Below are 13,431 nucleotides of genomic sequence, written 5' to 3'. Positions count from 1 at the left end.
AGACGGCTGCGTTGTCCCGCTTGCGAAGGCTCACGACAGAAGACTCGTGAAGGCGAAGCACAAATTCAGCCGCGAGCGTGTGGTCGCGCGACGCAACATCAGCGATCTCGGCAAGCACCTTCCACCAGTAGTGGCAGCCAGGGCGGCGGGTGGTGACTAGGGTTCTGCCATCAGCAACCGAGACGAGCACTGCGCTCTGTCCACGCCCGCCGCCCGGAGGCCAGAGCTGCTCCATGAGCGCCGTCTCCGTCAGACTCACTCTCTCGTACGGAGACAGAAGGTGGAGAGCCAGCCTCTCGAGCTTGTCGCGGACGGAGGCCCGTGAGTTCCACCAGCCCATACCAGTCTCGAGCTTGTCGCGGACGGAGGCCCGGAGTTCCACCAGCCCATACCAGGTCTTGTTCCCCGGTCGGTCCGGAAAAGAAAAAAAGGAGGGGGCGGGGCTCTGCCGACGGGGATCCGCCCCACATCGGATCTCGAACAGCTGGTGGGGAACGAAGTGGTGGGGGCGCTGACCCAGATTAGCCGTGAACACGGGTCGGCGACGGGAGCCCTGGTCCTGACATGGGGCAACGGAGGTGACCAGCTCGGACACCGAGAGATCGTTGCGGAAGAACTGCGGGGCCTTGTACGGCAGAACCAGCCGCCGGCGGGAGCACGGAGGGAGGAAGCCACGCGAGCCTCAGACGGGGGAGGAGCAGAGACGGGGGAACACCGCCGCCGCCGCCGCCGCCCTCCCAATGCGTCGAGATACTCTCGACTGCAAATACGTTCACACTCGCTCGGAAAAGTGAAATTTCGTTTCACATGAAATGTGAAGTGAAAGTGAAAGTGAAATCGATTCGCTGTTTCCATGTGAAATCACGAACCCTGGGCGGCGCGTGGCGCGCACACGCCCCGCTCGCCCGCGGCCGCTGTGGCATGGCTGGCGAGATTCAGCTTTGCCTCCTCGGCGAGGTTTACGAAGCTCGGACCTCGCTGCACCACATGTTCCGCATAAATATCATCGCACACCATACAAGACTAAGCTACTGTTGTCCTGCGAAGTGCGCTGGTCGTCAATCTCAATGCACGCGCCTCTTGCCCTCGAGCGGATGCCGGGAGACGGCTAATGTCCTTTGAGAACACAGTGTAGTGCAATCCCCGCCCACGCGAGGGTGCAGCGATTCTGCCGCTTTCAACCCGACAGACGCACCTCAGTACAAGCATGAGGACCTCTCCTGTTGAGGACCTCCTCGAGATTACCTCTTGATGCTGATGTGATGAGGACCTATTCTCCATGTGTGTCCTGTGGTTGAGTGATCACTCGTTCCCAGACCGTCCCCAGGATGTTTAAACTGTCGACTTGGAGCACTTGGAGAGCGCTTAAATTCTTGTTCTCGTTTGCCTTGGGGGTGCCAGCGCCCGTGTCGTGAGGACCTCTGCAAGTGTGAGGACCTCTGCCGCGCGAGCCGAGGAGTTCTGGCATTTGGTGACACCAATGTGGTCGAACTATATCACGCGGCCACCCACCGAGCGAACCCCGAGCTGCCAGCTGGGAGTAAGAAGGTAGGTAGGTAGAAAGGTGAAGAACAGCCAGGCTCGGACTGGACACCAACGCGGTATGGGTGGACGCAAGACAGATGATGACGACACGCACGAGCGACACACAGACACAAACAAGCTCACAAGACACACAGTAAGAAGCGATAGCGTCCAGACAGACTGTCTGAATGCATACTTGATGGTCTTTGGAAGAACTCTGAGAACGGTTTGGAAAATTGCACAATCATTATGAGTAAGTAAAAGAAAGAAAGAAGAAAAGTTTTGGGCCACAAGGGCAGGATTTCTTTCTTTTTTCGGCCGATCGTTGCGATGCGACAGATTTCTAGCGCGAAGTCCTCAGGGCTGGCCTCCTCGTCGTCGTCGGCGAGTGGCGTTGCCGCGCCCTGCTCGGTCTCCTCACAGAGACGAGCTATTGGCGGCGCCCTCTCGCTAGCTGCCATCGCCGGCCGTCGCGGAGGGGCGGCACCTCTGCGCAGCGTGTGCCGCATAAACAAGCGGCAGCTGTGGAGCAGGCTCGTGAGGAGTACGCGCGCGCCGAATGCTTGGCGGGTGCGCGATGAGGACTTCTCTCCTCCAACAAACTGGCAGCTGCGCCGACATGCGGTGAACGCGGCGATCCCGATGGTCGGCTTTGGCTTCATGGACAACGTGATCATGATCCAGGCGGGCGACTACATCGACTCGACGCTGGGCGTCACGCTCGGCCTCTCGACCCTCACCGCGGCAGCCTTCGGCCAGGTCGTCTCCGACGTGTCCGGGACACTGTTCGGCAACACGATCGACCATATTGCCGCCCGCTCCGGCCTGCCCACGGCGAAGCTGACCGATTCACAGAGGAGGATGCGGCGCGTGCGGCTGGCGGGGATGGCGGGCGCGGTGGGCGGCGTGATCGTGGGCTGCTTGCTCGGCATGACGACCCTCCTCTTCAAGGACCTCGGCAAGAACGAGCGGCTTCGGCGGCAGCGAGAGATGAGCACGCTGTTCTCGACGCTTATGCAGGAGGGGCGTTCCCTTCCCTGTGTGCGATGCGCCCTCCCCCCTCTCCGTAGCAAGACTCCTGCAACGGTGGGGGCGCCTGTCCTCCTCCCCAGCCCTTCTTCGGGAGGTGCGGTCTCCGTTCCTTCTCTCTAGGAGGGCCACGAGCTCATTGGCGCCGAGCACTGCACGCTGCAGCTGGTCGACACCGACGGCGACCAACAGCCGAGAGATGCGCCGAGAGATGCGCCGAGAGATGCGCCGAGAGATGGCCGAGAGATGGACGAGAGATCGACGAGATGAACAGAAGGCTCCTCTTCATGGCTGCACCTCGGCCGCACCTCGGCTGCACCTCGGCCGCACCTCGGCCGCACCTCGGCTGCACCTCGGCTACACTTCGGCCGCACCTCGGCTGCACCTCGGCTGCACCTCAGCCGCACCTCGGCCGCACCTCGGCTACACTTCGGCCGCACCTCGGCTACACTTCGGCTGCACCTCGGCTACACTTCGGCCGCACCTCGGCTGCACCTCGGCCGCACCTCGGCCGCACCTCGGCTACACTTCGGCCGCACCTCGGCTACACTTCGGCTGCACCTCGGCTACACTTCGGCCGCACCTCGGCCGCACCTCGGCTGCACCTCGGCCGCACCTCGGCTGCACCTCGGCTGCACCTCGGCTGCACCTCGGCTGCACCTCGGCCGCACCTCGGCTACACTTCGGCTGCACCTCGGCCGCACCTCGGCTGCACCTCGGCCGCACCTCGGCCGCACCTCGGCTGCACCTCGGCCGCACCTCGGCCGCACCTCGGCCGCCTTTCGACAAGGCGAGCACCTCTTCTCGCACGGGATGCGAGGCAAGCCGCCGACAGAGGAGGAGATGTGGGGCGCGTTCCGGGCGTACGACTCCGGCTCGTCGGGCTCGGTGGCTGTAGCAGGGAGAGATGGCTGAGAGGTGGCTGGAGAGGTGGCTGGAGAGGTGGCCGTAGCAGGGAGAGATGGCTGGAGAGGTGGCTGGAGAGGTGGCTGTAGCAGGGAGAGATGGCCGAGAGGTGGCTGGAGAGGTGGCTGGAGAGGTGGCTGTAGCAGGGAGAGATGGCCGAGAGGTGGCTGGAGAGGTGGCTGGAGAGGTGGCTGTAGCAGGGAGAGATGGCTCTGGAGGGAGCCGACTCAAGCTCTAAGGCTTCGGCGGACAAGGTTGGGCGGTCGAGAGAGCCGGTTTGGCCGTCCGCCACAGCCAGCGGTGCGACCACGCTGGCAGGTGGACGCCATGGAGCTGTCCGCGGCGCTGCGTGCACTCGGCTGGTCGACCAACCCGTCGCAGGCCGATCTCTCGGGTGCTCTCGGGTCCTCTCGCGTACTCTCGGGTAATCTCGGGCCATCTCGGGCCATCTCGGCTAATCTCGGGTAATCTCGGGTCCTCTCGGCTACTCTCGGCTCCTCTCGGCTACTCTCGGCTCCTCTCGGCTCCTCTCGGGTCCTCTCGGGTAATCTCGGGTAATCTCGGGTCCTCTCGGGTCCTCTCGGGTACTCTCTCGGGTACTCTCTCGGCTACTCTCGGGTACTCTCGGGTACTCTCGACCAGCCCGTCGCAGGCCGAGAAGATGATCGCGTCGGTGGACGTGGAGGGGGACGGGCAGCTCACCTTCGCCCAGTTCTCGTCGCTGCTGCGGAGCGCGATCCTCTCGGACGAGGCGCGAGAGGACCCGAGAGGACCCGAGAGGACCCGAGAGGACCCGAAATCACTCATGGTGAGCCCGAGAGGACCCGAGAGGACCCGAGAGGACTCGAGAGGACCCGAGAGTACGCGAGAGTACGCGAGAGTAGCCGAGAGTAGCCGAGAGTGCCCGAGAGAAGCCGAGAGGACCCGAGAGTGGTGCGATCCTCTCGGACGAGGCGCGCGTCGGTGGGACCTCTCACGTGTGAACGGACAGAGTGGTGACTAGCTACAGCTGTGAATGGACTAGCTACAGCTGTGAACGGACCGAGTCGTGACTAGCTCATCCATGCCGGACGAGGCGCGCATCGCCAGCAGGGAGGACGGGCGCACACGCACAGCCTCACGCGGCCCCGGACCGCTGGGCGCACAGCTCACACAGCTCACACAAAAACACAACCCCGGGACCCAGGACGCACAAGCCCAGACAGTCGAGACAGGGATAGACAGCAACGACAGTCAGAAGCCAGCGCTGGGTCCCAGGAAGGCGAATGCGAGGACGGCCACACAGCTCACAGCTCAGGCGCGCGGGGTGGCGCAGTACAGTGGGGCTCTCCCCGGCCGGCGCGGGGGGAAGAAGGCTGGGCACAGCACGCCCCGTGCCGACGGGCGGCAGCCACTGAGGACGAGCAGGCGCGAGCCGACGCACGTTCAACTGCAGGTGCGAATCACCGTACGCGTGGGCGGCACGCGCCACCACGTCCTGACTACCGGCGAGATTAGCCGAGATTGCCGAGATTAGCCGAGATTGCCACCACGTCCTGACTACCGGCGAGACAGTCCCGCGTCTGCGGGCGGGAGATGAGCCGAGATCGCCCGAGATCGCCCGAGATTGCCCGAGATTAGGCGAGATGCTCAACGTCGTCGACGTGCGGAGGCATCCGCTCTGCTCGTACGAGGTGCACTCTAGGGTGATCTCGGGCGATCTCGGGTGATCTCGGGCGATCTCGGGCGATCGCGGGCGATCGCGGGTGATCTCGGGCGATCTCGGGCGATCGCGGGCGATCTCGGGCGATCGCGGGTGATCGCGGGTGATCTCGGGTGATCTCGGGCGATCTCGGGCGATCGCGGGTGATCGCGGGTGATCTCGCATGCTCTGAACCATCCGAGGTGTACCGGCTGCGGGGTACGAGATGCGATCTCGGGTAATCTCGGGTAACGGGTACTCCTAGGTGTACCGGCTGCGTGGGTACGAGATGCGCTCGCTGCTCATCGGACCGGTGTTTGGGGACGACGGCGCGGTGGTGGGGCTGGTGGAGCTCGTCAACAAGACGGGCGCCGACGGGCAGCCCGACCCGTCGGGCTTCCACAGGGACGACGAGCGCATGCTGCAGATGCTCTGCTCGCACTGCTCAATCTTCCTCAAGAACCTCTCCGGCGACTGAGGCGGGCGACGGCGCTGCACGGGCCGCGCGCCGCTCAGCGCGCTGCCTTCGCTGTGGGGGCGAGCGACGCTGCTGTCACCAACCGCGAGCGACGCGGCGTGCCCCGCGAGGCCGCGGCTGCATGTGCCTCTCCATCGGTGATTTTGCTCCCCGCGCGGCCCCGCAGCACCTCTTGCGGGGCGGCTGTACTATTGCGCCCCATTTTGCGCGTCGCTACTGTACGTGAGTTGCACAAGGTAAGGTATGAGAGGAGGACGAAGACAGCAGGCAGCCCGCTTAATTAAGCCCTGCGAGGTTGCCTTTCGACGATCATCGATGGACTGATCAACTTCTACATGGCGCTCACGCCACAGATACACAGTTGATCAGAGGAAGGTAGTTTGGGAGAGTGAGAGAGACAGAATCTCCCCGGAGACATAGACAGACCACGATGAGGAGCAACATTCATCAACGATCAAGTTCAAGAGCCGCATGGACACTGGCCGCCCCGACATGGGCCTCGTGCTTCCACCCCCTGCCTCCCCCGGATGTGCAGTGTCAAATCCGTAGTTTGGCTTCATGCACCCGCTCATCGACGTCCTCGTGGTGCCCCGACTCAAGCAGCGGCACCCCATCCTCGCGCGGGCTGCCTGGTAGGGAGGCCTGGTCCGTCTTGAGAGCGCGCGCGCGGTCGAGCGCCGACGCAATCTTCTCCTTAAGAGCCCTCGTCTTCTCGTCGCGCTCGGAGCTGTCGATGTCATACCCCTTAATGTCCGACACAGAGGACACCGTCGATGGCGAGGCAAGGGCGGACCCGCCGGACTCAGCCTTTTGCCGCGCCTCCGCCAGCGCTCTGACTGCAGCGGGCATGGAACGCACGTTATATGTTCGAACGGCCCCCGGGATTCAAACAAAAAATAGTCCAGGCCCTCTCGCAACCCCTCCGACCCCCTGGGACCCGTGGGCGTCGAAGAGGCGCTCTCGGGGGGCCGTTCTGAGTTCATACTACCTCGAAGTACAATACGGTCTCTCTTTCGCTACGTGTTCAACGACGTTGAACAGTGTTTGACCACGGCGCTGTTCACAGCGCGCGCGGACGGCCGTTCTGAGAGTCTCCCTCCGCTGGACTTTTGTAAAGCATGCTTGTGGCAAGTTACGGACGCTAGTAGCGACCTCAGAGACCCAAACCCGAATTAATAATTAAGGCTCAAAGTATGGTCAAACAACCGTCAAACAAACAGGTCAAACAACGAAAAGAGACTAGTGCGACCGCTAGACGGCGGTCTCCGCCGGCCCCAAGGCTGCCCAGCCCCAGTACCACACCGGCCACGTACACCGTGGCGCTGGAGTCGGTCAGTGAGGCACTAGACGGGCTACGGAACCATGCGCGCGCCGGCCGGACAGGCTGCGCGTAGGGGCCGCGCCGCCTCGATTTCGCACCTCCGCTCCGCGGCCGACTGAGGGGCCAGCTCGCCCGGCGACAAGCCCAGCCATCGCCCAGCGCCCCGTATCGACGGGGGCCACGCAAAAAACCCGCACCTACGACTAGGGTGAGTCCGTGAGGGCGTCGGTGTCGGCCGCGGGCGGGCTGCGAGGAGGGCGCGGGGGGGAGCATGGGAGATGCTCCACCGCTCGACGAAGACGCGCCCGACGAAGCCCTGCTTGCGGAGGATGGTCGATCCTCACCTACTAGCGTCGGGCGTGTGCGAAACAGAGCGCAAATCGGAGCTCAACTCGCGCGCGGCTGGGAAAGGGGTGTGGCACCCCTCCGAAGGCGCCTCGCGAGGAGCTGCTGCTGCCTCCAAACGCGCTCGGGCAGCACGTCGGCGCGCCTGCGGGGTTGGGGAGGTGAAACTAGGCTTGCTGGCACGCGCATCCCGCACCACCCCCACGCCCGCGCGCACCATGCCGCCGTCCCACCTCACAGCCAAGCGCGATCGCCGTCGCACGCGGCGACGCCGAGCGGTGGCCTCGCAGACGACGAGCGCGATGAGGCCGCCGCGCCGCCGGGGTGGCCGGCGCGTGCCAGCCGCTGGCCCGTCCAGCGTGGCGGGGTCGGCTCGCCCATCCTGGCCCGCGCGCTAGCCGACGCGAGAAGATCGCTCGAGAGGGCAAAATGTGGCAAAATCGCCCTGTTTTCCCACCCTTCACGGCGACTTCACGTCGGAACGAGTCGGATCGACGACTCGCCGCCTGCACCAGCGTGTGCGCCTCGCAATTCTATACAGAATCGATACTTGGTACGTCCTCTCAATCGCTCGTGGAGAGGAGCTACGGCCATTCTCCACTTGTGTTTGACGACGACGTCAAACAGTGTTTGACGTCGTCAAACACGATCGAGTAACCGAATATACTGCGTCAAAGCACCGGCCCTGAGTCCGCCTTTCTCCTCAACGGCTATCCGTGCTTGCTGTGCCCCTGCGTGGTGTGTTTCAAGTTCTTACAACCCAAGGTGATAGAGGGCAAAAAGATCGATTGCGCTCTTGCCGATCCGCACCTACCTATAGGCTCTTGGGTGGCGCGCCCCAGCTCTTCACAACAAACCTTTGCTCGCTCCCAACCTTTGCTCGCTCCCAACCTTAGCACGTTTCTCACACCCTACGCTGCGCGGCGTTCTCACTTTCCGGTCTTGATGCACAGCGGCTCGTGCCCGAATCTGCCCCGGCCGTCGGCGGTGTACGTCGCGTCGCTGCGCTCGGGCGAGAGCTTCTTCACTTCTGCACGCGCGGCGGCGAAGGCGGGAAGTGAGAAACCTCGCCGCGCTGGGCCCAACGTGTGCGCACCTCTGCTGCATTGCGTACCCGCTCACATTTCTCCTTCCCTCGCCGCATTCACCGTGCCCGCCAGCACTCCCTACTGCTGCATTGTCGCCCGAGATTCCCTCATGGGCCCTCCCACAGGCGGCGCGCCTGCAGAACTGGTCAAACAAGGCTGGCGGCTGCTGCGACCCTTGCCTGGAGAGGGTGAGCTCTAGCCGAGACGCGGGCCGAGGCATGGTTGCTGCAACCCTCGCTCTATTGGGCGGCTCGGCATCCGCTCTATTTCTGCTCACGGCATCCGCGCGCCTGTCCCCGCGCAGCTCCGCCGCTGCGTGCGCAAGCAGAAATCTGGTAGCGACGCCTTTGCCGGAGCCTAGCTTACGCGCGCTGAGTCCATGCGACTCGCCGGTCCGAGGGCGTGCTTGGACGACTCGGCAGCCGACTTGCACGCCCCTTGGCCGGATGAATGTGGTGCGTGCAACGTGCAGCTGCAATGCGGTTGCGGTGGCGTCACCAATCGGTCGAACTCTCTGCCTCCGAGCGTCGGTTCGCCGTTTGCGCTCCGATATCAGATCTACACCGTCGAGCTCTCGCGAGCAAGCGGTGACTCCTACGTTTCTCGATCCGAGATGTACGTTTTTGTTTTGCGTGCGGTGTGTGGAGTGTGTGGTGACCGCTGCACAGACCTCAGACGGGTGTGAAAGCGTGAAACCGGCGAGGCGACGCGTCGTGTGGCTATTGGATTTGGCTTTTTCCAGATACGCCTACCACCCTCCCGGCGGGTTGACCAAGTCCCTGTTCTCGCGCGACATGTCGCTCCGCCAGAGCAAGAAGCCCGGCGGCGCGAACGGCGGCAAAGCAATGTCATCGAGGCGCGCGTCGCCGTCGAAGCAATCCTCTAGCGCCTCCTGGATCGAGACGAGCGAGCCGATCGTCACGGCGAGCAGGAACGAGACGAGGTACGCTGACCACGTGTCGAGCACGCTGCCGGCGCCGACGGCGTTGGCGACGTACGGACCGAAGAGGACCGGGAAGAGGGTGGCGCCTGGACGTGGTGGTGGAGGGTGGTGGAGTGTGGTGGAGGGTGGTGGAGGGTGGAGGGTGGAGGGTGGTGGTGTGACCACGCTGCATGTCAATGGTGGTGGAGGAGGAGGAGGAGAAGGGCGGTTGCGCCTCCGACGGTGAAGCCGCGCAGCAGGTAGGGCGTGGCGGTCGAGGAGAGCATCCGAAGCTCGTCGATTGTCTGCCAGAGCATCCTCTCGTCCGACAGCAGCAGCGTGCTCAGCGCGGGCATGAAGTCGCGCGCGTCCTCGGCTCGCCGCGGGCTTAGTCGCACGCTCTCGCACACCTCGCCGATCTCCTCGAGATGTCGGAAGACGTCGCGAAACATGATGTCGTCGCCGCCAGACTCGAGGCCGACGCAGAGGCTCTCATACAGCGCCGCATTCTCGCGCTGGATGCGCGAGCGGTCCGCCGGCCGCCCCCACCGCTGGATCGAGTGGTGCAGCGCGTACGTCGCGGAGCGGAAGCGTGCGAGGCAGGTCAGCGCGCGCTCGCGGCGCGTGTACGCGGCGTTGATGGAGATGGAACTGGGGACGGCGATGATGAGCGAGAGGAGCGCCGGGTCAAAGTCGTTCCCCACCACGCCGGCTGCCGAGCATACGAGCGGGCAGGCGACGGAGAGCGACGCGGCCCGCAGCGTCGTCGGCGTGAGGAGCGCCACTTTTGCGAACTCGCTCAGCGTGACGAGCTGGCGCGCACGGGCGAGAGACACCACCACCGTCTGGAGGAGGAGGAAACGCGTCGGGAGACGCGCCATCAGAGAATCAGAGATTGCCGTCGAGGCGTCGTCGAGGCGGGGTTGGCCGGGGTCTGGCTGGGGCCTGGAAGCGGTGCCGGAACTCGGGTGGGGCCAAGCAGAGGCTTTGCTATCATTCACAGCTGCAAGGCCGCCTGAGTTCGTAGGGCCGAGCCTTTGCTATCATTCACAGCTGCAAGCCCGCCTGAGTTCGTAGGGCCGAGCCTTTGCTATCATTCACAGCTGCAAGCCCGCCGCCTGAGTTCGTAGGGCCGAGCTTGGCTATCATTCACAGCTGCAAGCCCGCCTGAGTTCGTAGGGCCGAGCTTGGCTATCATTCACAGCTGCAAGCCCGCCTGAGTTCGTAGGGCCGAGCTTGGCTATCATTCACAGCTGCAAGCCCGCCTGAGTTCGTAGGGCCGAGCTTGGCTATCATTCACAGCTGCAAGCCCGCCTGAGTTCGTAGGGCCGAGCTTGGCTATCATTCACAGCTGCAAGCCCGCCTGAGTTCGTAGGGCCGAGCTTGGCTATCATTCACAGCTGCAAGCCCGCCTGAGTTCGTAGGGCCGAGCTTGGCTATCATTCACAGCTGCAAGCCCGCCTGAGTTCGTAGGGCCGAGCTTGGCTATCATTCACAGCTGCAAGCCCGCCTGAGTTCGTAGGGCCGAGCTTGGCTATCATTCACAGCTGCAAGCCCGCCTGAGTTCGTAGGGCCGAGCTTGGCTATCATTCACAGCTGCAAGCCCGCCTGAGTTCGTAGGGCCGAGCTTGGCTATCATTCACAGCTGCAAGCCCGCCTGAGTTCGTAGGGCGAGCTTGGCTATTGACATCAAGCCCGACGAGTGTCCAAGGCGATCCTCTGCTTTCCGCCCTCGCCCTCGCCCCTGCCCCTCCGCTGGCCAGCGAGAAGCGACCCCCGCTCCCATCCCACTCACAGGTGCGACCGCTGCTTCGTGGGCGCCTGCGCCCCCTCCACTCGTAGACCACACGCCCTCCCACCGACGCACAAACGCCAGCAAGCAGCGCCTACACCCCCCCCGCCACTGTCACACATCCCCGGCGCAAAATGGGGGCGGCGTCATCATCGGCGGCGCGCGCAATGCTTCGGCCTTGCGCTCATCTTCCCACTACGAGAGCTTCGCTCTTCTGTCGACGACGCCTCTTCGCAGAGTGCACCGCTGTCATCGCCGCTCCAGTCGGCCCGGCGTTCGATGCTGCCACCTTAACACGAGTACGCCTACGCGGCGTTTCTCGGGCTCGTCCCCGCATCGAGGGGATCTCAGCTCGTGAAGGTCTGGCACCGTCGACGCCACCACTGTCAGCACGGCCGCCGTCATCGCCGCCGTCATCACCGCCTCTATTGACGCCGCCGCCGTCATCGCCAACGCCGTCATATCGATGCCGCCAGCACCGCCGCCGCTCTCGCCGCCTCTCTCGCCGCCCGCCGCCCTCACCGATTCCCTCTCACGCCGCCGTCATCGCCGCCACCGTCAGCACTGTCGCCGTCATCGCCGCCACCGTCGACGCCGCCGCCACCGCCGCCACCGCCGCCACCGCCGCCACCGCCACCACCGCCGCCGCCGCCGCCCTCGCCGCCGCCCTCGCCGCCGCCCTCGCCGCCGCCGCCCTCCCCCATCCCTCCTCACCGCCACCGCTGCAGCCGCCCGGACGCCGCCCGCGCCCCCGCCGCCGCTCGTACCGCAGCCTCCGCTGCCCTTACCGCCGCCGCCCTCCGCCGCCGCCGCCGCCCTTTAGGGACCACCGCCTCCCCCTGTCCGCCTCCTCCTCTGCCACGCCGCCTTCTCTGCCGTCAGTTACCTCCATCAGCCCTTCGTTGGCGAGCGTCCTACCGCCCCCTCCTCTGCAAGCCAGCTGCCGCGCGTGTCCTCTTGAGCCCGCTTCCCGCATCCCCCCCCCCGTCGCCGCCGCCCATCGACTTTGTCCCCCGCCCCCTTCCCTCTCATTCCAGACCCCGTACACCTCCGCAATGCGCATATAGCTGCACCGTGGTCGTCGCAGGTGCATCGATGACACTCTACATACGCTGGTTTGCTTTGGCGACCCTCGTGGCCGGGTCGCTCTCTGCGTCGGTGCACACATTTGCACACATGATGGAATCGCATCGCCCTCTCACCCCACGCGCCCCCTAAACAGGTGCCGGACCACGGGACCGGCGCGACCGACCGCAACCTCATGTTTTCACCTTTGCCCGGCTTTTTGCCCCAAAAGCCGTTTGACGAGATCATGCTAACCGACGCCGGCTACACAGACCTCCATGCGAAGGACATCCACACGTCCACGTCCGCTACCGAGTGTGCCGGCAAGGCCGCGACCACCCAAGCCACCACCTACGCCATCAGCGCCATCCAGGGCGACTTCGCCACCGAGACGGGCGACTCGGAGTACTGCTCGCTAAAGGGCGGGATGGCGTACCCCTCGGCCAAGGCTGGGGAGTATGTGTCGATCTCCGGCGTCGTCACCGCTGTCGGTACTCAGAAGGACGCGTACGCCTCCGCGTACTACTACATGCAGATGACCGACGGCACGACGGCGTTCGCGGGCATCGAGGTCTTCGCCGAGGACCACAAGCACATGAGGGGCGACGAGCTGACGGTCAAGGGCGTGGTGCGCGAGGTGTATGGCGTCACCGAGCTCGTCGAATGCTTCGCCACCAAGACCGGCTCGGCCGCAACGCTCCCCGCGCCAATCGAGCTCTCGACAGACGACTTCCAGGTGCCCTGCCTCCCTCTCCGCCTCCACCCCCACCCCCCCACCCCCACCCCACCCCTCCCCACCCCACCCCACCCACCACCGTCTCCGACGCCACCTCCAGGGCTGCACTGAGCACGCTGAGCAGTACGAGGGCATGCTCGTGTCGCTCGGCGCGGTGGAGGTGCAGCCGTGCCAGAACCCGCTCACGGAGGCGCTGATCGCGGCCGGAGGGAAAGGCGGCTTCTACTGCCAAGCCAACCTCGAGAATGTGGCGTGGGGCCAGGTTTTTGACAAGTGCGCGCGCACGCGCGCCTTCGCACACCACGCCTCTGCTCCCTGCCATTCTCACGCCCCTGCTCCCATTCTCACTCCCAGCCTGCTCCCATGGACGCGCCTTGAGGGGTGACATCTTGAGGGTCGACGCGCCTTGGCTCGCAGGTACAAGCAGATGTGGGTCCTCTCGACCGGCGCGCCGGGCCTACCGATGGAGGTCGACCCCCCCGACGTCTGCTTGTAAGGGGGAGCCAAGGGGGGAGGACGGTAGAGATGACGCCAGCCGAGGCGC

General features: G+C 64.8%; 3 protein-coding genes across 3 annotated transcripts in view; 2 read left to right on the top strand and 1 right to left on the bottom strand.

Annotated features, from left to right (window-relative positions):
• Window positions 1–1,854: 1,854 nt before the first annotated feature.
• On the top strand, window positions 1,855–5,903 carry EMIHUDRAFT_468678 (hypothetical protein; the record flags this gene model as incomplete). Its single annotated transcript, XM_005781085.1, has 3 exons — window positions 1,855–2,565; window positions 2,677–2,721; window positions 5,406–5,903. 3 exons carry the CDS (start codon window positions 1,855–1,857, stop codon window positions 5,616–5,618), a joined length of 969 nt encoding a protein of 322 aa, XP_005781142.1. The 3' UTR covers window positions 5,619–5,903.
• A 3,187-nt stretch (window positions 5,904–9,090) lies between these two features.
• On the bottom strand, window positions 9,091–10,175 carry EMIHUDRAFT_456941 (hypothetical protein; the record flags this gene model as incomplete). Its single annotated transcript, XM_005781084.1, has 3 exons — window positions 9,091–9,401; window positions 9,478–9,529; window positions 9,705–10,175. The coding sequence occupies 3 exons, from the start codon at window positions 10,173–10,175 to the stop codon at window positions 9,121–9,123; spliced, it is 804 nt and encodes a 267-aa protein (XP_005781141.1). The 3' UTR covers window positions 9,091–9,120.
• Window positions 10,176–12,181: 2,006 nt separating this feature from the next.
• Window positions 12,182–13,431, top strand: part of EMIHUDRAFT_114102 (hypothetical protein) — a gene marked incomplete at both ends in the record, with an annotated part of 1,721 nt that continues 471 nt past the window's right edge. The window contains 4 exons of the mRNA XM_005781083.1: window positions 12,182–12,244; window positions 12,309–12,887; window positions 12,988–13,160; window positions 13,305–13,356. Of these exons, the coding sequence (XP_005781140.1) occupies window positions 12,182–12,244; window positions 12,309–12,887; window positions 12,988–13,160; window positions 13,305–13,356 (867 nt within the window). The remainder of the gene's footprint in view (window positions 12,245–12,308; window positions 12,888–12,987; window positions 13,161–13,304; window positions 13,357–13,431) is intronic.

The sequence above is a fragment of the Emiliania huxleyi genome, assembly GCF_000372725.1.
Source record: "Emiliania huxleyi CCMP1516 chromosome Unknown EMIHUscaffold_207, whole genome shotgun sequence".
Classification (NCBI taxonomy): domain Eukaryota; phylum Haptophyta; order Isochrysidales; family Noelaerhabdaceae; genus Emiliania; species Emiliania huxleyi.
Note: the sequence above shows the minus strand (reverse complement) of the source record. Positions and strands in the feature narration are given on the sequence as shown.